Below are 24,454 nucleotides of genomic sequence, written 5' to 3'. Positions count from 1 at the left end.
AATAAATAAGTAGTGACCTTTGGCAAAAGAGTCAGCAATTTTATTACTTGTTTCATTGCTTGAAATATATTACCTTGCCCTTTCCATTCGCTTAAGAGGTGGTCTTCCAGAAGCTGAAATGCTTTTTGATCGGCTGTAACTTGGTTTGTAACCCAAACCCCACTTATCCTTTAGGGAAGCAGCCTAATGAAAGGGGATAGAAAAAGGGTGACTTTAGGCAGTTGTTTACTGTTGTAATATCTGACTTCAGGTAAAATGTTCTGCTATTAAAGAAGTTAGCTTGTCTCCCCCAGGTCAATAACAAGTTATCTTAAATTGTGACTTTAAATGTCACTTAACAACACAGATGGATCAAAGTGCAGCAGGAATCAGCTATTCTTAGTCCTAATTAGGAAATACAAGGAAAATAGGAGCCTGTACAAGGAAAATAGGAGCCACCAGCTCGTTTGAGAGAAAAGATTGGGAGCAGGGATGAGGGGTACAGAAATAAGGGGAGAAATAAGGAAACAATAAGAAAAGAAAGAAAAGAGAAAGAAAATGAGAATTAAAAGGCAAGATTCTGGGAGAAAGGTGAGGGGAGGGGGGAGAAGAGGAGATCAGGGAAGAGGGGGAGGGAGGGAGCGACCACTAATCATCCCGAGTACCACCCAAGGGTACCCCCCCCCCACCCCGGACAGAACTCTTTATTACACAAAAGGAAAGGAAGTGGTGACTGGAACACCCTCCTTGTCACCAAATCCCTCTTCTTCAAATTTGTAGTTTGGGGGGCTAGGTAGTAAAAAGATTCTAATACAATGGAGACTTAGAAAGCAAGAGGACTAAAAGGGAATTGAGGGGGAAATACCAAATGAGAAAAACGTTAAGAACACAGATTTAATTTCAGTAATTTTCCTAATCCTCTCTACCTAGTTTTATTCTTAACAGTTAATTGCCAAGTCTAAACTAGCTTATAAACAGTATGCAAGCAATATTTTCATTATGTTGCATGACTGTGAAGTACATAGTGGCAAAAAATTTAAACACAGAGTTATGCATTACAGAGCATCACTATCCATTTAGTACTATCAGAAGCCAGTGATGAATAACTAAAATTGAATTTTATTCCTAATTTAAATAAATAATTTAGAACACTATTCAAATGAGGTTGTCTAGGACTTTGGTGGTGACCAAGGAAAGAAAGTTCAAGCCGATGAACTCTGGATCCCTGCAACCTTCCCCCCATTTCTCTAACCTCAACAGCTCTGATTTAATCAGTTTTTATGTATTGGGGTAACACCCAAAAACCATATTCTGGTTAAAAAAAACTGGAGGGTTTTGCTGACTATATTTTTAAAAATTAGTTTTTCTACTAACAAGACCACCTTGACCCAAAACAACCTACCTCCATTTGAATAAGTTTTAGAATTATTTTCTACTCTATTTTTCTAGTACATCTATCTATATATTTATTTCAAGTGTTCAGCAATTGGACTAAATCCCAGAATGTGGTAGATAGTAAGGTCAAAGATAAACAACTTGTCCTTTAAGAGACTCAAATACTAGTAAGGGCAACTAAATATGCAAATAATAAAGGTAAGAATAAAGTGCTGACAGTATGTAGTGGCTAAGAGTAAAATCCGCTGTGGAAAATGGGAGGGGTAGAATGGACATCTCAAAAAATTTCACATTTGAATTAGAGACAAAAAAGAAAGTATGACTTCATGAAAGGCAGACAGAACACAGTGGCTAAGGTCATAGACTGTAGAATCCCACTGTTTGGGTTTGAATCTTGGCTCCACTGGAATTACTGGCTGTATAACCTTGGTCAAATTGCTTGACCTCTCTGTGCCTCAGTTTCCTCATCTTTAAAATGGGGAAAATAATATAAGCTATCACATAGGGTTGTTGTAAAGATTTAATGGGTTGTTGAATGTAAAGTGCTTTAAACAGTGCCTGGTACATGGTAGACATGAGATACACAAATCAAGTGTTATCACTAGCAATGGAGGAAGAAAGAGAACAACATAAGTATCATCATAAAATTTCATAAAGTGAAAAAATGTTTAAATAGTCTACTTTAATAAAATTCTCCTTAAATGTTTACTCACTCGCATACTGGACCTCCGTAATTTTTTACGGACATCTCTTCTAATATCATTCACAGCAACAGATTCTAATTGTTGATAACGTTGAATTTCCTGGTTTATGGTTCCTTCACTTGCACCTAGTTTTCTGGATAAAAAACAAGTATGGCAGTTAGTGTAAAGAGGTAACAAAGTAAGAGTGATTTTTACTTGCTCCTTTTAAAATTCTCTATCAGAATATCAAAGATTATGTATGGACAGGCCAAAATCCTGCATAAAGTTAATACTCATATCTGGCAAACTGTAAAAAAAAAAAAAACTTTCTCTAATGTTTTAGGAAATGGTTCTTATCCATTTCTACATCAAGAGTCTCTGTGATAATCTCAGGAAAGCTATGGAACCACTTAGCAGAATAGTATCTGTATGTAATATTCTACATATAAAATTTAAGCCTCAGGTAAGATTTTTAGGGGAGGAAGTATATTTTGCTACAAGTCAGTGTTCCCCTGATAACAAAACTCAAACTGTAATGTAAGTCAACAGGAAAACGTGAATCACTGTATCATAACTGATTTTACAGACAAGTTTTTAGCGAATACCTTTCACTGTACAATGTATAAATTTCTGTAAAATCCTCAAATGCAAAAAAACACAGATACATGAGTACAAAGATTAGAAAAGATGAAGTATGTTTTCCACCTTTGGGGAAAACAAAAATTTCAGTTTGGCAAGCAGAATATTTAGTCTTACAGAGCAAGTATTACCTAGTCAGTACTATTTAGCAGGCTACAGATAAAGAAAAAAATGACTACCACCTACTCCCCCCTCTTGACTCGCCCTACCCTCACCTCAGTTCTAGTGAACTGCTACTACAGGCAAGCAAAAAAGCATGAAGTTTGAATTCAGACAAACACAGGTTCAAATTCCAATTCTTTAATCTCTCCGAGCCAGTTTTCTCATCTATAAAGTTTGGATAATGCCATCTAATCTCACAGAAATGCTGTGAGGATTAAACTGAGATAACATGTCACAATCACAATAGGTACTTAATAAATTCTAAATTTTCTTCCTCTCTCAAAAATTTGCATTCCAAAAATACTGTTAGCAAAAAACTCATGTTTACATACATATGTGAAGATACATGTATATACACGTAGAGATGCATATATGTGACATAAAGTCAGTCATAAACTTCTCAGAAATGGGGAGTTGTGATGAGCACTAGACTAACATTTCTAACTTTATCACTAATGAATGTATGATCTCAGACATATCACCAAAGTTTTCTGGACCTTGGTGATCTCATTTATAAACTAAAGGGGTTGTACTGGCCCCAATCCAGTTTCCTTCACATTTAAAATCTATTCTATTATTAGGGAATACTATACTAAATTAAAAATCATTATACGTACTTAAGGTCATCTATTACTTTGGCCTGTTCATTCAGTTCTCTGATATCCACTATACGCTTCATAATTTTTCTTCCTCTAAGTTCTCCTGGCTGGCTACAAGATGCTCCTTGTCTTCGATAATCTACAGCTTCCTGAAAAATCAAAAGCATGTCTGTCAGTAACACCCTCAGGTCACAAAGCAAATCTACCCTATCACAGAAATAACACCTTAAATCAAAAGAAGCATGCAAGAATCAAAAAGCCATCTATATTAAGTAAGATGATTGGAATTCTCCAGTGATTCAAACCCCTTCATTTTCATAAGGAATCCATTTAGTTGCTACCTACGTTTCCCCATGAGTGAGCTCTGCATGCTTTCAGATGGGACTGGCTAGACTTAGGGGAGGCCCACATCTCTGGGTTACACAGATACTCTGCAGGAACAGAATAGCGCTGATGTGGAGGCCTCAGGCCTAGGAGGTGATTTACAAGTCGTTGCCCAAACGTGAGCTTGTGGCCATCTCCACTTACTGAACTTCCCTCTGAACTCTAAATGGTAAACAGTAATGTTAATTTTTAAAAAATTTCTTTCCAAGAACAAAACTATTTCATGATACAGTAGTTCAAAGATGTTTCAAAAAAATTTTTACTTTGATAATAGAATGAAAGCAGAAACTTTCTTTTTAACTAATAAATAATAAGTTTAATAACTAATCAATCTGATACTATAGAATATGTACAGTATAAAAGGAAATACACATTTTTAAAATGTATACTTTATTTTGTGTGGGTGCACTTTGCTTTTGACTTTCATTTTTGAACATCATTATTGAGATAATTCACATGCCATAAAATTCATCCATTTAAAATGTATAATGGTTTATAGGGGTTTTTAGTATAGTCACGAAGTTGTGCAGCCATCATCAGAATCTATTTAGAACATTTTCACCGCCTCCCAAACAAAACCTCATAACATTAGCAGTCTCTTCCCATCCCCTCTCCCAACCCCCTAAACTCTCCCAGTCCTAGGCAACCACTGATCTACTTTCTGTCTCTACAGATCTACTTGCACTTTGCTTTTACTGTTAACATGTTACCTGTAGGTTAAGGCACAAGTTGGTTGACAACCGTTATGAAACAAGGAATTCAATTAAAAGACAATATTATGGAATTAAAAAAACAATATTATATAAATGTAGACAGAGAACCACCACTCCCTTCCTTCCTCCACAATTAGCAACTACAATAAATAACACTCATCTAATAATATCCCTTTCTCAGGGTAAAAGCCAGTCCTGAAAAAGTCTAACTGTGAGTTTACTTACAGTATGGATAGTGGGAGACATAGTGTCAACTTCATCCTCATCTGACAGGTCAGCTATGTTCACTGAATTTAGATCGGCGATGTCATCTATGTCCTCCTCTCCTGTCAGCGTTGTAAGGGTATTGCCCAGAGCGTTAAGTCTTTTGCCAATGTTAGGATCCATGTGGACATCAATCCCACACATTTTCCACAATACATTGAGTGTCCAGGTTCCAGCACTACTACTTTCTGTTTAAATAAAGAAGTGACATTTTTGGTAAGTCTTGAGTATAGAAATTTAAATAATTCTACATTCAGGGAATAAAGTGGATGATGGCCCTGTGTAATAACTAATGTCTCTCACAGCTAGATCTGTCAGAAACATGAAACTATGGGATTGATTTCCCTATTGTATAGTGTGCACCTATTGTTTCTCTGTTTTCAGCACTCTTCTTTCCCCATGTGACCTATGAATTCCCTCCTCCCCTAGCCCCCTAGCTGATCTACCTTCCCAGGACTATAGTAGGAGAACTGGCACAGCCCTCCCTTATTAGCCAGAATTAATTAGATGATTAGTCTGAATAAGGGTCAAAGTTAGAAAACTAAGAATCCTTCCCTGGACTTGAGAAAAGACTGCTTCCTCTCTAGTGATTGAGGGGTGGGGAACGAGGCTCATGAGCTGCTGGCAGCCATGTTTCCTGCCATGTTTCAGGAGGTCAGCAGTAAGAAAAAATGAAGCAGCCGGAGAGGAGCAAAGACAAGAGCTGGAAAGAGCCCTGGTGGCAGCTGGGATCTTGTTTCCAAGTTCCTGAGGGCCCCTGAATTGACCTGGTTCCTTCTCTTCACTGAGATAGCCATTCCTAAGTTTAATTGTGATCTGCAAATATTCTTTTAACAAGTTCCCCCTTTTAGTTAAGCCAGTTTGAGGACGTTGTTGTCGCTTAGAAACAAGACTCCTGACAAAGACTTTTATGTGACCTTCCTCCCTATATGTATGCTTACCTCAGTTATCACCTTTTCCTTCTAACATTACTGCTGGAAATTTCCTAACCTTTTCAGTTCTCTGTCAGTGGGGACTGCAGGCCTTGCTATTTTCTGAGACAGTTTACTTAGGATGAGCACTGAGACTAGGTTTCGGAGGATAAGAGGGAACAGTAAGGAGAGAAGGAAATCTACGCATCTTAATTAGCTTCTACCCCTCTCAACATTTTAAGTGCTCTTAAATAAATATCTCCATTTATCTTACCCTAATTTTATACCAGTAAAAATAATAAAAATTTACACTATGCTGTCTTCTTAGTTAAGACAGATAATTACTTCTATGGTTATCTCCTAACCAGTTTCCTAGATTTTTCTCCTCTCTAATCCTTGAAAGTGTCCCTTTGATACTGTCACATCTGTTTTCTTGCTCAAAAAAACTCAATGGCTTTCTCACTGTCCACCAAATCAAGTCCAAATTCCTTCATTTGGGATGTAAGATTTTTCTCATCTTATTTTCACATAACTCTACTCCAGCCAATCTGGACAACTCTAACTAGACACTGGGTTTGACATCATGACAGGTGTTGTTCTCTCTGCCTGAATTTTCTCTATTCATATTTTCCAGTTTTTGCTTAAGAAACAATTTTATCCATCTTTCAAGTCCTTGTTTAAATGCTTTTTCTTCCATAAAGCTTTCTCTCATTCCAGTATCCTTTGAAATTTAGAAATTTTATCTCCCTCCTGTAAATTTCAATGGCAGTTGGAATTTTATATATTTTTTGAACTTATCACTTATTGCAGTTATAGTTATGCTGCAGAGCTGTAACTATATTATTAGAATTTAAACTTATATGTCATAGAAAGTATATCTTATTCACCTTTGTCTTTCCCAAAACATTTTGTAGTGTATCTTGTACACTGATGGTATCTAATTGTTAGATATATAAAAATATGCTAATATTATTGCAAAATAGTTTTTAAAAATTAGGGAATACCAGAATGAGTTTAGTTAAAAGAGCCTCTAATATAAAGGCAGGAAAAATGGATAAAAAAAGCAGAATTCTACCAGATATATATAGCAAAAGTAATACCAAAGGTGAACTTACCAGCAGCTGCTTGTCCTGTAGTCCTGGAACATACTTCATAGGTACCATCTGGAACTACACCTGCACAAAAATCACCCCCAAAATAAGTTTCAATAAAATTATGCTTGTGATTAAATATTACACTGCAATTTTTCTTCCAAAAATGATTCCTAAATATAAACAGGATTACTAGCCTCTCTAGGTTTCAGTTTCTTTTTTTTAAAATTTAATTTATTAATTTATTTTATATACAGCAGGTTCTTATTAGTTATCTATCTGATACATCTTAGTGTATTAGGTTTCAGTTTCTAATCTGGAGAATGAAAGGGCTACCTTAGATGACTTATGATATCTATTTCATATCTCACAATATTTTATTCTTATCGATTTTAAGAACTAAACTGCATACACCTGAAACTAATATACTGTAAATCAACCATACCTCAATAAAGAAAGATTTGACTCCAGTTTTATCTTTACATTCTGCATGTGATTTCCTTATCTGAGTGACAATACCTGGCCAACTCTGAAACTCTAGTTTCCAGATGCTGTGACAATTTGTATCATCATGAGTGAATGGCACTTTGAGAATGCAAATAATTTTAAAATGATTTTTTGATAACTAAGAACTGCCACATTAGGTCACAGACATGATTCATCAACCTTGTCTTTTACTTTGACAAGGATCATTTTACGAGGGAAAAAAAAAAAAAAGATTGCCTGCCATGATGTCAATCTCATAACGTCAGCCTCCTAAGGTCATGGACCTATCCCCAGAACATATCTAACTTTAACTTTGAAACAGTTACTACTTCTTAGCTTTAATCAGATAATTTCAGCTTTTTTGAGAGGTTAATTAAATCAACAAAAGACATACCATCCTTGAAACAACTTTTAAACAAAGTAGAGCCTAAAGATAGAATTAAGACCCTTTCTCAGTAATCCTTAATGGAAACCAAATTTCAATCTAAACCTGACAGTATATATACCGTAAATAAAATGTCCTTTTGCAATTCATTCCATACTCTAAACTGGTATTCAAATGTTACTCAAATGTGAGTTGTAGAAATACTACAATTTAGGGACTTCCCTGGTGGTCCAGTGGTTAAGACTCCACGCTCCCAATGCAGGGGACCTGGGTTCGATCCCCGGTTAGGGAACTAGATCCCGCATGCCACAACTAAGGATCCTGCATGCTGCAACTAAGACCCGGCACAGCCAAATAAATTAATTAATTAAAAAAAAAAAAAAAAGAAATGCTACAATTTATTTTGGGAGAAAGGGTCTATAAATGACAATTTCTATTATGTATTTTTTAAGATGGTGCCAATAACTTTAAAATCTAAATTATATTTTTGAACCATATGGTACTTGTGCCTCACATACAAATTATAAAAAAGAATTAGATCTTGTTTGGGGGTAAAAGATTGCCTAATTCACCTTTAATGTCATAGTTATAAATCAGAGCAAAAAAAACCTAGACTACCCTTTCAAATCTTAAGACTGCTAGAATGAAAAGAAAAGCCTCTGAAATTGGAGTAATATAACTAAGGCCAAGTGAAAGTAAGAAACAGTAAATTTAAAAAGGGTAGAAAACATCGGGGACTTCCAGTCCCAAGAAGTGCTAGAGAATTTCTGAATATTAAGCTAAAAAAAAAGATTATATAAATTCATAGAATACGGAGGCATGATGAATTAATAAGGAACATTAAAATTCTTAGGAGTAGATCTGAATCCTGAAAGTGAGAAGTAGGAAACCAACTGGGCTCTTTCCCATTGTACCTGTCATCTCTGAGTTGGACCAACCAGAATCCAGGATGGCAGTAACAACCAAATGCTGCTACCCAGGTGTTAGCAGAAAGCTTGGAATTTTTCAAACTTCTAATGGTTTAGTTTTTCTAAATACATGTTAAAGAAAAGCATCTAATCTTCACTATTTAAGTGGTCGATGGAACCCTTCCTATAGATTGTCCTTTCTAATTTTTATTGCACTTCCCCCCAAAATATTATCACCTAGAGAGGAAATTACACCGGGCTTTTTTTTTTTTTGGCCACGCCGCTTGGCTTGAAGAATCTTAGTTCCCCAACCAGGGATCAAACCTGGGCCCCGCCAGTGAAAGCGCCAAGTCCTAACCACTGGACCACCAGGGAATTACCGACACAGGGCCATCTTTTTTCTAAGGCATGATTTTTTTAACATCTTTATTGGAGTATAATTGCTTTACAATGGTGTGTTAGTTTCTGCTTTATAAAAAGTGAATCAGCTATACGTATACATATATCCCCATATCTCCTTCCTCTTGCTTCTCCCTCCCACCCTCCCTATCCCACCCCTCTAGGTGGTCACAAAGCACCGAGCTGATCTCCCTGTGCTATGCGGCTGCTCCCCACTAGCTATCTATTTTACATTTGGTAGTGTATATATGTCCATGCCACTCTCTCACTTCTTCCCAGCTTCCCCTTCCCCGTGTCCTCAAGTCCATTCTCTAAGTCTGTATCTTTATTCCTGTCCTGCCCCTAGGTTCTTCAGAACATTTTTTTTTTTAGATTCTATATATGTGTTAGCATACGGTATTTGTTTTTCTCTTTCTGACTTACTTAACTCTGTATGACAGACTCTAGGTCCATCCACCTCACTACAAATACCTCAATTTCATTTCTTTTTATGGCTAATATTCCACTGTATATATATGCCACATCTTCTTTATCCATTCATCTGTCAGTGGACACTTAGGTTGCTTCCATGTCCTGTCTATTGTAAATAGAGCTGCAATGAACATTGTGGTACATGACTCTTTTGGAATTATGGTTTTCTCAGGGTACATGCCCAGTAGTGGGATTGCTGGGTCGTATGGTAGTTCTATTTTTAGTTTTTTAAGGAACCTCCATACTGTTCTCCATAGTGGCTGTATGAATTTACATTCCCACCAACAGTGCAAGAGGGTTCCCTTTTCTCCACACCACCCTCTCCAGCATTTATTGTTTGTAGATTTTTTGATGCTGGCCATTCTGACTGGTGTGAGGCGATACCTCATTGTAGTTTTGATTTGCATTTCTCAAATGATTAGTGATGTTGAGCATCCTTTCATGTGTTTGTTGGCAATCTGTATATCTTCTTCGGAGAAATGTCTATTTAGGTCTTCTGCCCATTTTTGGATTGGGTTGTTTGTTTTTTTGATATTGAGCTGCATGAGCTGCTTGTAAATTTTGGAGATTAATCCTTTGTCAGTTGATTCGTTTGCAAATATTATCTCCCATTCTAAGGGTTGTCTTTTTGTCTTGTTTATGCTTTCCTTTGCTGTGCAAAAGCTTTTAAGTTTCATTAGGTCCCATTTGTTTATTTTCATTTTTATTTCCATTTCTCTAGGAGGTGGGTCAAAAAGGATCTTGCTGTGATTTATGTCATAGAGTGTTCTGCCTGTGTTTTCCTCTAAGAGTTTTTATAGTGTCTGGCCTTACATTTAGGTCTTTAATCCATTTTGAGTTTATTTTTGTGTATGGTGTTAGGGAGTGTCCTAACTTCATTCTTTTACATGTAGCTGTCCAGTTTTCTCAGCACCACTTACTGAAGAGGCTGTCTTTTCTCCACTGTATATTCTTGCCTCCTTTATCAAAAATAAGGTGACCATATGTGCATGGGTTTATCTCTGGGCTTTCTATCCTGTTCCATTGAGCTATATTTCTGTTTCTGTAGGGCATGATTTTTAAATGATCTGTGAAAAAATACTAAGGCATAATCCTACTTTTCCTTATTTCTCTGCCCTAAACTCAACTCTTTTTTAAAAAAAATTGTCAGTTATATCCAAGTATACTTACTACTAATAAAAACTACAAAATAGTAAACTAATTGGTGAATCTGTAATTTGGAATTCTTTTATGTCAGCAAAACAACTACTCTACTCATCTCATTTGCCACTCTCCCAAAACACCAAACAATAAGCATGTTACAAAAACAAGTCATTTGATACCCTCCAAAACCCCAAATAAATTATGATTATCACAATTATCAGCATGTTAGTGTTCTACTTTGCTGGTATAATAGCCACTAAGGTGCTGAGTTATTGTTTATATTTTTTAATATGTGTTTTAGACTTTGAGTCAGAGGCATATTTCTTACGCATTTTCCCTTTGTTTAAACTGTTAAGGAAATGGTATCCTTCCTTGCTTCCAAATATATTCAATCCAGTATGACTATAATGATGGCAAAATGTCATCTTAATAAAAATCAATAGGTTTAAATTTATTTTAAGGAAAAAAACACACAAACAAAAGACAGTTATGGTTGGGCTTCCCTGGTGGTGCAGTGGTTGAGAATCTGCCTGCCAATGCAGGGAACACGGGTTCGAGCCCTGGTCTGGGAAGATCCCACATGCTGTGGAGCAACTGGGCCCGTGAGCCACAATTGCTGAGCCTGCGCGTCTGGAGCCTGTGCTCCGCAACAAGAGAGGCCGCGATAGTGAGAGGCCCGCGCACCGCGATGAAGAGTGGCCCCCGCTTGCCGCAACTAGAGAAAGCCGTCGCACAGAAACGAAGACCCAACACAGCCATAAATAAATAAATAAAATAAATTAAAAAAAAAACAGTTATGGTGACTTTTTAAAACATATATAACAACCATGTAAAATGATTACTTGTAAAAATTTCTGATGAAGGCTAATTTTGGTCTTTTGGGTATTAGGCATGAGTATTTTGATATCAAGTCTTCTTCATAACCTGAAGTATTTCAAAGAAATCCTAGTATTTTACCTATGAATTATCTAAATGCAAAGCATTCAAAACCAAAAAATTTCACCTAAAATTTTAGCCAATATTAAATGCTAAAACTTCAATTTTTGATATAAAAACCCTGGAAAGTTCTCCCAATACTCAAAGAAAACCGAGAACTGGAAAGAAGATTTTCTTCCAGTGAAGAGAGGAAAAAATTGCTAAATAATGGCATACCACCTTCTGAAAAGTAATTAATTTTGTTTTACAGATTAGCTGAGGAATTTTAGTCCACAACCTTTAATTCCGCAAATATAATTTTTCTTCATTATTAAGATTAATGATAAAACATTGTAAAGCAACTATACTCCAATAAAAATTAATTAAAAATAGATTAATGATGCTTTATCAACTCTGCTGTAATATTTAAAATATTAAAATAAAAATAAATCCCTGTACCTTCAAAATAGCATATAAAGACAGCTTTAGTTATTCACAACCAGAGGAATAACTAAAGCTGTGTTTAATGGAGCATAATAGAATCAGAGGAATTCACACAAATTATACTCTGTATACTACATATGTGGACATGTGGACTTATTTATGGCTGGAGTCCCTGCTTCCGGTTATCCTGTATTATGTTATAGGATGAACTGGATCTTACACATTTATCACTTTGTTTCAAGATCCCCACAGAACAAAGACACTTTACCTGGTCATTCACGAATCAATTACAGGAAAAATCAGGGAGTGAGCAAACCTTCAAATGTTATACCATCAAAAAGAATACCTAGTTGGTTTACTTACCCAAACAACTGAAAGCTGCAGTTTTTCACAAATATGTTCTGATATCTTTAATTAGAAATAGCCTTTATTTCACAAAGTCCAATAACATTCCTATATATGAACATCCTTTAGTTTTACTTATGAAGACACTGGGGTTATTTTTTAATTTTTAAAAATTCAAAACCTCATACAGAAAATAAAAGACACTCACAGGCATTCATCACTAGGTCCCCACGAATTTCTGGTTTCCAGTCATCCCATGATGTCTCAAAGCCATCAGCAAAACGGATACAAAAGTTTTTGAAATGCCCTTTACTAACTAGAGATTCTGAAGAACAAGCAGTGATGAGAGTACTTTCAATGGTCAGTACTAAAGCAGAACCAGTGTCAAGGTCTCCAGTGTGATTAGACTGCAAAATATATTAAAGAAATGAGACAAAAGGTGACAAATTTTAAAATTTGGAAACCTCACAGGATTCATAAGATCAAACATCTAGAAAGGGTCAACCCTAGAGAGCTTCATTAAAAAGCAGTTTAGAAAGATGCCTACTTTTAAAATTAAATTGCTCATGCGAAATGCATTGCCATGTGCATTTTTTTAAACTAAGCTTGCAAAAGGCTAATTATCTGTTCTTTCTATCTCAAGCCTTTTAGTTTGTGTGGAACATTTTCATTTTGACAACCATCCCTGGTGTGTACGGCCTTCCTAAGCTCTGTCCATCATGTCATTAAAATATTATCATTTTTCAACTCCTGAAGCACAAACATACCACGTTGCCAATCCTCAACTCAGAGTTTTTCTTAACACTGTTTTGCCAAACAAAATACTTAAAGATAAATTCATTCAACAACTGGTTACAGGTTAAGGTAAATTATAACAGTAAAATGTAGACCTCTGTATTTGTTATAATTGTAACTTCTTAGCCTAACAGGGGGTTCATAGCCTTTTCCCTCACACACATGTGCATGCAAATATGTATTCCTGAGAACTGGTCCTAAATCCCAAAGAGTAAATTTTTGCTTTATCCAGTACACATAACTTGGAAGTTTTGTTACCATTAAATATTATAGTTTAAAAGAATTTTGAAATTCCCTACCCTGTTTTAGATAAAGTTATTAAACATTATTATATAGCATCCTTAAATATCCTTTGTTTCTATTTTATTATCAAGTGTATGCCAAAGATGTCTTGGCCAAATACAAAACAAATAAAAAATTTTGAAAACTAAGCTGCTTATTTTCCAAGGTTAAAATTAAGATTTATTAGATGGGTGTCAATCTCATTACTATTATGAGGCATATCAGAATGCTTCAGAGAAGTCTCATGAAATTGATATTTAATACACTGTGGATGAATAACGGTTGAAGGAGTTCAATCTTACTTGCTATCTACTAAACTCGTTATAAACTGTTATCCTGAAAAGCTTACTGTTATACTCTATACACATAAAAATGGTTTCTAGAAATGTCTGGCTCTTAATCTTGCACTGTGATTCGATTTTTATACCTGTGCAGTATTTGTGATAGGCAGGCAAATTCCCAGATCATTCACAGTCAGCTGGAGGAAGAGAGTCCCAAACGCCTGGGCTGACGTTTGCTGGATACCAGGCAACATATCTACCACTTCCTTTGTAGCCATATGAATATCTTTATGTAAAGCCATTCGTTGTTCATTCCAATTGTCATAGGCAGCCTTATAATTCAGCCAAAACAGCACAGCTTTTGATAATTAAGACAGGGCAGAAGGAAAATTAAAATAAAAACTGTAAAGCTATATGGCAAGTAAACCTCTAGAGCTGCAAAATCCTGTTGATTAATAAAAATTATTCCCAGAAAATTGTAGCATTAGAATTTGAAAGGATCTAAGAGGATACAGTCAACTTGAGAAATGAAAAAAGCAGAAAGCAGGCGACTGCAAAGTGGCAAAAGAAGAAAATCCAGGTCCATTCATTCATTCAATGAATTAGTTGTGAAATGCCTACTATATATGCTAGGCATTGGCATGGAATAACAAACGAAAACAGACATGGTCCCTGACCTTATACAGCTTTCTGTTACAACAGTTAAAAATTCTTGAAGGAGAGGTACGTAATACTGGGAGTATACATTAATAAAGTGTGATTTAGAGAGAGAAGTCGAAGACATTTGAGTTTGTAACAAGAATGAAACTTAAGGTAAACCATCATTTAATGCAGTATATACAAGGAGGAGTCTAAAGAGAGATAAAGATGAAGGGGCCACAGAAGTAGAAGGAAAAGCAGGTGTTATGTCATGGACACAAAGAGTAGAAAGTACTTTAAGAAGTTGTTGAAAGTTGATCAAAAGTTGGTAAGATGAGAAATGAAAAAAAAAAAAATGTGCACCAGATTTAGCAAAATAAAATGGTAAGGGCAGTTTTCTAACAAACTGATCTTATCACCAGCCAATGCCCACCACCGATTTAAATCTTTTATGGCTTCATAAATGGTTCTTCATTACTTCTAAAATACAATTCCTATTTGCCCAAGACACATTAATTAGATCCTATCTATCGTTCAGCCTTATTTCCCATTATTTTCTTTTAAAAAAGTGGCTGCTATATTTTCTTAGACCTCTGTGCTCATATATATTCATTCATGTTCTTTCTCACTTGGCAAGTATTTATTTAGTTCTTAACTACATGCCTGGGACTGTTCTAGGCCTTCAGATACAGAGGTAAATAGGACAAGCTTTCATTTCCTGTCTCCTTGGTGAACTAACTCCAAGCTGAATCTGAAAATTTAGTTTCTCCTCTGAGAAGCACAGAGAAAGTGAGAGACACCCTCAGATATAAGGGGGAAAAAAAGAAGTGTGTGTGTGTGTGTATGTGTGTGTGTGTGTGTGTATATATATGTATGTATGTGTGTATATATATATATATCTCCACTCTGTAGTCTACTTTGTTCTCTTTTCCCACTGAACTGAGAGCTCCTTGAGGGCAGAGATCCTGTTTTCCATATTTGTATTCCACTTCTAGACAGTAAACAATAAATGTTTATAGAATAAATGAATAAAGACAGTGCTAAGACAATTGGGTGCAATAGTTATCCAAACCAAAAAATTTAAAATTCTGAATCAGACATTCCTATAGATCCATGTAAAAAGCAAATAACTTTAAAAAGTAAAGTAACTTCAAAAACTGATGGTAATAAGCAAGAAACTTTTTTTGGATGCTCACATTTCAAATTTAAGAGACATTTAGCTGTCAAGCATTTAAACTGGTAAACTACAGATGATTTTTTCTAGCATTACCAAAACATTTCTAAATCTAACAAGACAGTATTGATAAGACTTCATCTTACCTCTATCAAAGGCCACAGGCTGTGCATAAACAATTGGTCTATTCAGGGTAATAAGCACAGCTTCCCTATCTGAAGAACCACTGATTTCTTCTCGCAGGGCATTTCTTAACCCAATTCTAGTTTTAAAATAGGCAACCTGATGAAAATCAGAACCAGCTTCCTCATAAACCTAAAATAAAATTAAAAGCTCAATAAAATCAAATAATGGAAAATATTTTAATTTAAAAAATTAGAAGTTTTAACACCATTAATGGTATTTTTCACTAAAAGAACTACAGTACATTTTTCTTTATTTCATTTGTCAATGATAAATTCCTGATACTCTGTACCATAAACACTTGAAATTAATATACAATATGAATCAGTATATAAGAAATAAATAGGAAGTCATACATAAAATTCATACAAAAGCTAGGATTAGGGCCATATCCTCAATGGCAATGTATTAAATGTTTCAAGATAATTAGATCCTCTCTCCTCTCAAACTGTGTTTCTATTTGAAAAAATTACTGTTTTTCTAGAGATGACATGAAATTTTTGTTCATTTATTCCCCCACATAATCTTTAATACAGCCACTCAGATTTGAAATGTGACTGGTATTCTTTTAATCTTCAAACTAAAGAAGGAAAAAGGTTAAATCTACATAATAATTTTTAGCAAAAAAAATAGTAAAATTCCCTGATGAGCTGTGAAAGTTAATTTTTATAAAACAGAATCTGATTTACTGTCGTATATATATCAACATATATATATACACATTTTTCTTAACTTTACATGTTTAATATTATAGCATGCAAAATTTGCCATTATCAAACAGGACAGCTAAGAAACTTAGTAACATTTTAAAGACTGACCAATGTTAGTACAAAGTGTTGAAATAAAAAATAATGTTTAACAAAATCAAGAGAAATTATAAACGAATATTTATGAAGATACTAGATTCAAGTTTCATGTGATCGCATTTGCACTGAACAATATACCGCCAATATACTCAATGAAATACCAAGGTAAAATTATAAGGGCCTTCTTAAATGATTTTTTATTAGAATTTACAATCAAATTTTAGGAACTTAAACTCAATACTTTTTAAAGTATAGTAATACTTAAAGTAGTTTAAATTGATGTGCAAAGTTTAAAAGCCACAGTTTTAATATCAACATATTCAGCACTCACCTGATGTTTAACAATTTGTCCTAATGCCAGATTTAAATCCACTTGGCATTTACCAAACAGTTTCAGATAGCTGCTACTTCCTGGTGAAGCTTTGGTTTGAAGTCGGTTCGAAAGTTCCAGTTCAATCAATCCAGTTTCAAATCTCACAGCTCTCATTGAGGGAGTTGTGGCCGTTACTTGAATACCCTAGCAGATTATATGTTTGGAGGAAAAAAAGAATCTTAAATGAACAATGTACACCCACACAAATGAAATCTTTCAATATATGATAAATAAAACAGCCATGTTTGAAACACATATAGGATGCCTGATGAACTGATAAAATTGGCAACATCCTTTAATTTCTCATGTCAGTAGGAACTTTTTTAGCTATTAAATTTTATTTCAGTATTCTGTATTTAAAATATAGACTGTTCATGTGTTAAATACATTAATTACAAGTAAATAACTATTTGGTAAGAAAGATTTTTATTTTTAAGAACACTAATATCGTAAATATTGGAAATAACATTTCTATTAAGGTATTATTTTAATGGACAACTGTACAAAATATTTCTTACAGAGTAATTTATAACAGCAATAATTAGAAAAAAGTCAAAAGGTTCATCTGAAGGAAGTAGTTAAATTGTTACAACTGTATAATATATAGCACAGCTGTTCAAAAAGATAAAGTGGATCTAAATGTTCTGACATGGAAAGGTATTCAAGGTTTTTAAAAATGCAGAAATATATACATATATAAAAATACAAATAGGAAAACGTCCTAAAGGATATTCAATTGTTAAAGCTTCTTCTCTGCGTGGACAGGGTTTTACTTCAGTTTTATTTTCTATTTGGCATACTCATATATCATATGGATTTTCTAGAAGCATACATTAATTAAGTAGAAAAATACTTCTTAAAGAATCATTATTATATTATTATTTATGTTACCTTAAACTGCAAGTTCAGGGAATAGAGTAGAATTTTAGGCTTATCTCCATCCGCTGTTCCATCATGTTCGTTCCAAAGAGGAATAGGTTGCTCCCCACCTGAAAGAGGTTAAATAATTGAAGGTTTGAGGCAATTTCTTTAAAAGGAAAATAATAACTACTTTGTGTGCTTAAAAACACACACACACAACATTTTCTTTTTCCTGATCATTAACTCAATCTTTAACAGGGAACTTTAGCCATGTCACATTTCACTGAGGCAGATGTTATAAGATAGGGACAGTACTGCATATGTAGATATTTATTAAGAACATTTTATAAGGACTGGAACTAAGATCCCACAAGCCACGTGGTGCGGCCAGGAAAAAAAAAAAAAGGACATTTTCTAAGGACTAAATTAAGACATTATACCTATAATTACACCAAACATGATTATACACCTGAGAAAATATATTTGAGTGAAAAACAGTACAATGAAATAATTTCTTCAGTCAAAAATGTGACCTTTGTCATTTATATTTGTGTGTCATAAACAAAAAAGAATGGAAGAAAAAATAAAGGTGGAGAAATAAAAAATAAGATAATAATTAAGAGTGTGACAATAAAGGTTTGGCCTATACATGAAAACAAAATGGGGGCAGAGGACCCTGGGGATAAAGTTCCTATTAACAGACCATTTGTTGCCCAGGCATTATGGCATTCAGGAAATAATGTTCTAATATTTTAAAATCCAACTTCTATCTCCACTTCTCTTTCCCTTATTGTAAAAACTTTTCGTTATGCTTAACTTTCAAATATTCTATCTTAAAATGATTCATCTTTTTCTATGTATATTGAATTTAGCATCATCCCAGGGAGCAAATATAAGTGGGATGGGAAGTTTTTTCCTAGTAGGTAATCAATTAATGTAATTCATCACATCAACAGGCTAAAGAAGAAAAATCACATTATCATATTACGGGATGCAGAAAAAGCATTTGACAAAATCCAACACCCATTGATAGTAAAGATTCTCAGTAAACTAGGAGCAGAGGAGAACTTCCTCAACTCGATAGAGAATATCTACAAAAATCCTACAGCTAGTATGATCCTTAATGGTGAAAAGCTCTTAGTTTCCTTACTAAGATAAGGTACAAACCAAGGATGTCTGCTCTTACCACTCCTTTTCAACATCATACAAGAAGTCCTAGCTAATGCAATAAGACAAGAAAAGGAAAAAAAAGATATACAGATTGGGAAGGAAGAAATAAAACTGTCTCTGTTCACAAATGACCTGATCATCTATGTAGAAGTTCCTGGAACCAATAAGTGATTATAGCAAGATTGCAGGATACAAGGTTAATAATATACAAAGGTCAGTCACTTTCCTATATACCAGCAATAAACAGTGGAATGTGAAATTAAAAACACAATACCATTTACATTAGCATCACAAAAAATAAGATACTTAAGTATAAATTAACAATATATATACAAGATCTACATGAGAAAACCTACAAAACTCTGATAATGTCAGTTCTTCCCAATTTGCTCTCTAGATTCAATGCAACCCCAGTCAAAATCCTACCAAGTTATTTTGTGGATATTGACAAACTCATTCCAAGGTGTACGTGAAGAGACAAAATACCCAGAATAGCCAATAAAATATTGAAGAAGACCAAAACTAGAAGACTTAAACTACCTGACTTCAAGACTACAAGCTAATCAAGACAGTGTGGCACTGGTGAAATAACAGACAAAAAGATCAATGGAACAGAAGGGAGAGCCCAAAAATAGATCCACATAAATATAGACAACTAATCTTTGACAAATGAGCAAAGGCAATACAATTGAGCAAAGGCAATACAATGGAGCAAAGATACAGTCTTTTCAACATATGTTGCTAGAATACCTGGACATCCACATACAAAAAAATACATCTAGATATAGACCTTAAACCTGTCACAAAAATTAACTCATAATGGATCACAGGCCTAAAGGTAAAACAAAACTACAAAAATCATATAACAAAGGAGAAAACCTTAATGACCTTCTGTATGACAATGACTTTTTGGATACAACACCAAAGGCATGATCCATGAAAGAAAGAATTGATAAATTAGACTTTAAAAAAATTTTTTTATTTTAATTTTAATTTTTTTTTTGTCACACCACACAGAATGAGGGATCTTAGTCCCCCAACCAGGGATCAAACTCGCACCCCTTGCAGTGGAAGCACGGAGTCTTAACCACTGGACCACCAGGGAAGTCCCAAAATAGACTTTATTAAAATTAAAAACTTCTGCTCTGAGAAGACAGTGTCAAGAGAATAACAAGACAAGCCACAACTGGGAGAAAATATTTCCAAAAGATACATTTGTAAAGGACTATTATCCGAAATATGCAAAGAGCTCTTAAACTCAACAATAAGAAAATAACCTGATTAAAAATGGGCCAAAGATTTTAATAAACACCTCACCAAAGAAGATATACAGATGGCAAATAAGCACATGAAAAGGTGCTTCACATCATGTCATCAGGGAAATGCAAATTAAAACCACAGTAAGATACCACTGCACACCCATCAGAATATCCAAAATCTAGAACAGTGACAAAGAACACAAAATGCTGGGGGGATGTGGAGCAAAAGGAACTTTCATTCATTTCTGGTGGGAATGCAAAATGGTACAGTCACTTTGGAAGACAGTTTTGCAGTTTCCTATAAAACTAAACATACTTTTATATGATCCATATGATCCAGCAATCTTGCACCTTGGCAGTTACCAAAAGGAGATGAAAACTTATGTCCACACAGAAACCTGCATATGGATGTTTATAGCACCTTAATTCACAATGGCCAAAACCTGGAAGCAACCAAGGGAGGAATAAATAGGCAAAGAACAGAGGATTTTTAGGGCAGTGGAACTACTCTGTAGGATATTATAATGATGGATACACGTCATTATACATTTGTTCAAACCCACAGAATGTACAATGCCAAGAGTGAATCCTAATGTAAACTATGGGCTTTTGGTGATAATGCTGTGTCAGTGTAGGTTTGTCAGTTGTAACAAACGTACCACTCTAATGGGGGACTTTGAAAATGGGGGAGGTATGCATGACTGAAGGCAGAGGGTATCTGGGAAATCTCTGTACCTTCCCCTCAGTTTTGCCGTGAACCTAAAACTGCTCTAAAAAACAAAGTCGAGGGCTTCCCTGGTGGCGCAGTGGTTGAGAATCTGCCTGCCAATGCAGGGGACACGGGTTCGAGCCCTGGTCTGGGAAGATCCCACATGCCGTGGAGCAACTGGGCCCGTGAGCCACAATTGCTGAGCCTGCGCGTCTGGAGCCTGTGCTCCGCAACAAGAGAGGCCGCGATAGTGAGAGGCCCGCGCACCACGATGAAGAGTGGCCCCCGCTCGCCGCAACTAGAGAAAGCCCTCACACAGAAACGAAGACCCAGCACAGCCAAAAATAAATAAATAAATAAATAAATTTATTAAAAAATAAAAATAAATAAATAAAAATACAGTCGATTTTTTAAAAAGGCTATTTGTTTTGTTCATCTATCACTATCCTGAATATCTTTTATATAGTTTCAGAAAAAAAATTTTTTTAATTTAAAAGACAAGCTCTGCCTCTTACAAAATGTATTATATAATACTTTTAGTTTATAGAAATATCAGAGACACTATTAGTCACATTAACTCCACAGTTTTTACCTTGTTATGAATTAAATATAGATCTGGTCCAACTGTAAGAAGGTAACCTCACTATATATATATTTCTCATTACATATAAATGGCTGTACATACTCAAAAATAGACCTCTTCTCTTTACTAAGTCAGTGCTTATCTACACCTTTCTGAAACCCAGGCAATCCATGGGCAATAAGATTATAAGAATTGATTCTTCAAAAAAGAACTTTCCTAACAAACTTGATGACGATTGTGAACATGAGTATTCCTATGCAATAGAAAATGTCCTAAAGCGAAATGTAACATGAAGGAAAAGCATGAGGAAAAAGTTTTAAGAAACAAGGAAAATAATCATGAAGATTATGGGAGAGTAGGGAAGCAATATAGAGATTAGAATACTAAGAAATGTGGCTACAGGGATTCTAAGTATTCCCTCTCAATAATCTGTTACATGCTCTGGTGCTGAAAAAGATAAGGGAACATCTGTGCTCCATGAGGCCCTGGGCCAGCTGGATGATATGTGATTTACATTTCAGCTATTTTCCTAGGGTTCATGCTGTCTCTACAGTCAGGAAGGAATGGTTCAGGGAGCAGATCCAGCCACTAAATGACTTCGGCATCATTATCTGATTTCTCTATTCTTCACAGTGATTAGCAAGTCTTCATGGTTAGAACATTAATTTCCAGTCTTCTTTTCCAGTTCATTATTCATAGACCTAGGGATACACTTTACTTATAACTCCTAACTGAATGTAGTAATTCAAAGGTTAAGAAAAGTCTTTCTTTTTCATCAAAACCACTTTGACAGCTTACAGTACCAGACTAATACGAGGAACTCTATAATCCTAGCTTTTTACCGTAAGAGATACAAGATTAGTTAATGGAAAAGTCTGTTTGTTTTTTAGTTATACATATTTAGCAATAGCAGTCTTGAAAATACTCTTTAAAACTCATAAAAATTTACCAACTTGAAATATTCTTTACTTTCACATTATAGACAATGTTCTAATGTGATATCAACCAGGTAAATGGGCCACATTAAAACTTCTGTATGGTCTCCAAGTAGAGACACCTTCAGTGGCAGAAGGGGCTTCTGCTATGTATTCATCCCTCCCTTAATGGTTTGTATTCAACCATTTTTAGAAAAATTCCAAGACTACCAATTGATCTGATTTTTATATTAACTTGTAAAATTCTATAGCTCTGCTAGGCTTCTTCAATGTGATTATTAAGTAGCTTCCTGACCTCAGATACAACCAGAACCAACCCATGAGAACGAGGAAAATCTCTTGCTCACACAGCTGCTACATAATTTAATTTCCTAATCCATGTTCTGTCCTCCTTCAGGGCCTTATCAAATACTGGTCCATAAGCTCTGCCTGAATCTTCTCTACTTCTCCTTTCTTGCCAAATGAGACTTCACTTGTGAGGTTTTGAATATGACTTCCTCTGTGAAGCCTTTTCTGATTCCTTAGACTACGTTAGTTTCTCCTTTGACACAGACATAGCACCTTCTTCTTGTCATTCAGAGAACTCATCACAATTATAATACACTGTCTAGATACTTAATTTGTAAAATGAATGAATTTATCCATCAACATGGAGGAATCTCCTCTTGATGCCAATTTAGAGATGAGGCTTAACTATTATTTTAACATGATTATATTCATACTGAAATATTCAGCCTCAAGAACTGTTATACAGTCAACTTGTTTTCCACCCTAATGCCTCTTAATACTTTACCTTGTGAATTAAAAATCAATTAATTGTTTAAATCAGACATATGTTTCCAGTTAAAATATAAAATAGTGATTAAGAAGCTCACTTATAATCTGATCTTGAGGAATAGCAAAAATATAATAAGGGTTGCTATAGACAATTTACCATGTGGCCAGCATACAGTCACCATCTGATACAGATTAAAATTGAAATCTTAATACTGATCTAAATTTTGTTCCCAAACGATTTAAGATTAGTTTAGTTAACAGACACACACTAAGTTTTTTTTTTTTTTTTTTGGAAGGGAAGCATAAGGGACCTTTGTTTAATTTATAAATTGTAAATACATATATCACATATGACAAAAGTAATAAGCAAAAGAATCTGTAGGTGAGAAAGCCATAAAAGGAATGCAGAATTTTTAGGGAGTTACTCAACAATTTCATCTAAATGATAGGATCGATACTCATACCACTGCTACATGGACCATCATATAACCAATGAGAATAAAAACCTGCTGTATGTTCTGCACTATAAGGTATCAAATCATCTTACCAGAAACTTTTTGTATTACTTCATTAACTTCCTTCATGAACACTTTCTGTACAAATACCAAGTGGTTTAGAAGATCAGTTGTAAGATTATGTTCAAAGGAACCAACCTGCCAAACAAAATCAGAATATTAGATTAACATACTGACTATATTAGTTTAAAATACATCTCACATAAATCATCCCAAACTCTGAGGAAAAACAATTATCTACATGCTATTTGAAATTAAAATACTGAAGAAGGGTTAAAGATACTCAGATTCCCCAATACTCTACTGGCCTGACATTGTTATGAGCCATTCCCCCCATATTTTAAAATAACAGTAGCCAATAAGGTATGAGAAATCTTTTGAAAATGAATGAAAATTATACTCTATGTAACTTGCTAATTGCAAAATTGAAATTTTATGTAGAGTAATATTTATTTTTAATTACCACTGTTGTAGAGTTAGAAAGATGGACCAGTATAAGTGAAAGTAAATGCATTTACTCATTCAAATATTTATTGACCATTTGCATTAGGTGCTAAAGATACAGCTGTGAATAAAAATAACAAAATTATGGCTCTCATGAAGCTACATTTGAGCAAATTAGCAAATCAGATATACTAAAGTCAGCTTTACTATAATACATGTCCCATGATTAGTATAAAGCCCAAAATTTCTGGCAAGAATTAGTTAATAAACAGATTAACTAGAAAGCCGGCCCTAACTGGAGTTGAGTTTCGTAGTAATGATGAATTGAAACATCCTTATGAGTAAGGCAAAT

General features: G+C 34.7%; 1 protein-coding gene across 11 annotated transcripts in view; it reads right to left on the bottom strand.

The window, feature by feature from the left end:
• BLTP1 (bridge-like lipid transfer protein family member 1) overlaps positions 1-24,454 on the bottom strand; it is a 204,276-nt gene that overhangs the window by 35,933 nt on the left and 143,889 nt on the right. For 9 of the 11 annotated variants that reach the window (XM_082389554.1, XM_082389555.1, XM_082389562.1 and 6 more), the window contains 12 exons: positions 23,691-23,796; positions 17,741-17,838; positions 16,808-16,993; positions 15,634-15,802; positions 13,821-14,032; positions 12,525-12,723; positions 6,845-6,904; positions 4,780-5,006; positions 3,803-4,003; positions 3,476-3,606; positions 2,088-2,211; positions 74-183 (listed from right to left, as the gene is read on the bottom strand). In XM_082389554.1, coding sequence (XP_082245680.1) covers positions 74-183; positions 2,088-2,211; positions 3,476-3,606; positions 3,803-4,003; positions 4,780-5,006; positions 6,845-6,904; positions 12,525-12,723; positions 13,821-14,032; positions 15,634-15,802; positions 16,808-16,993; positions 17,741-17,838; positions 23,691-23,796 — 1,823 coding nt within the window. The remainder of the gene's footprint in view (positions 1-73; positions 184-2,087; positions 2,212-3,475; positions 3,607-3,802; positions 4,004-4,779; positions 5,007-6,844; positions 6,905-12,524; positions 12,724-13,820; positions 14,033-15,633; positions 15,803-16,807; positions 16,994-17,740; positions 17,839-23,690; positions 23,797-24,454) is intronic. The other 2 variants (XM_082389564.1, XM_082389556.1) reach the window with 1 other exon arrangement.

Source organism: Balaenoptera borealis, assembly GCF_965194805.1.
Source record: "Balaenoptera borealis genome assembly, chromosome: 4".
In the NCBI taxonomy this organism is placed as follows: Eukaryota; Metazoa; Chordata; class Mammalia; order Artiodactyla; family Balaenopteridae; genus Balaenoptera; species Balaenoptera borealis.
The sequence above is the reverse complement of the archived record's forward strand: the minus strand, read 5'-3'. Positions and strand labels throughout refer to the sequence as shown.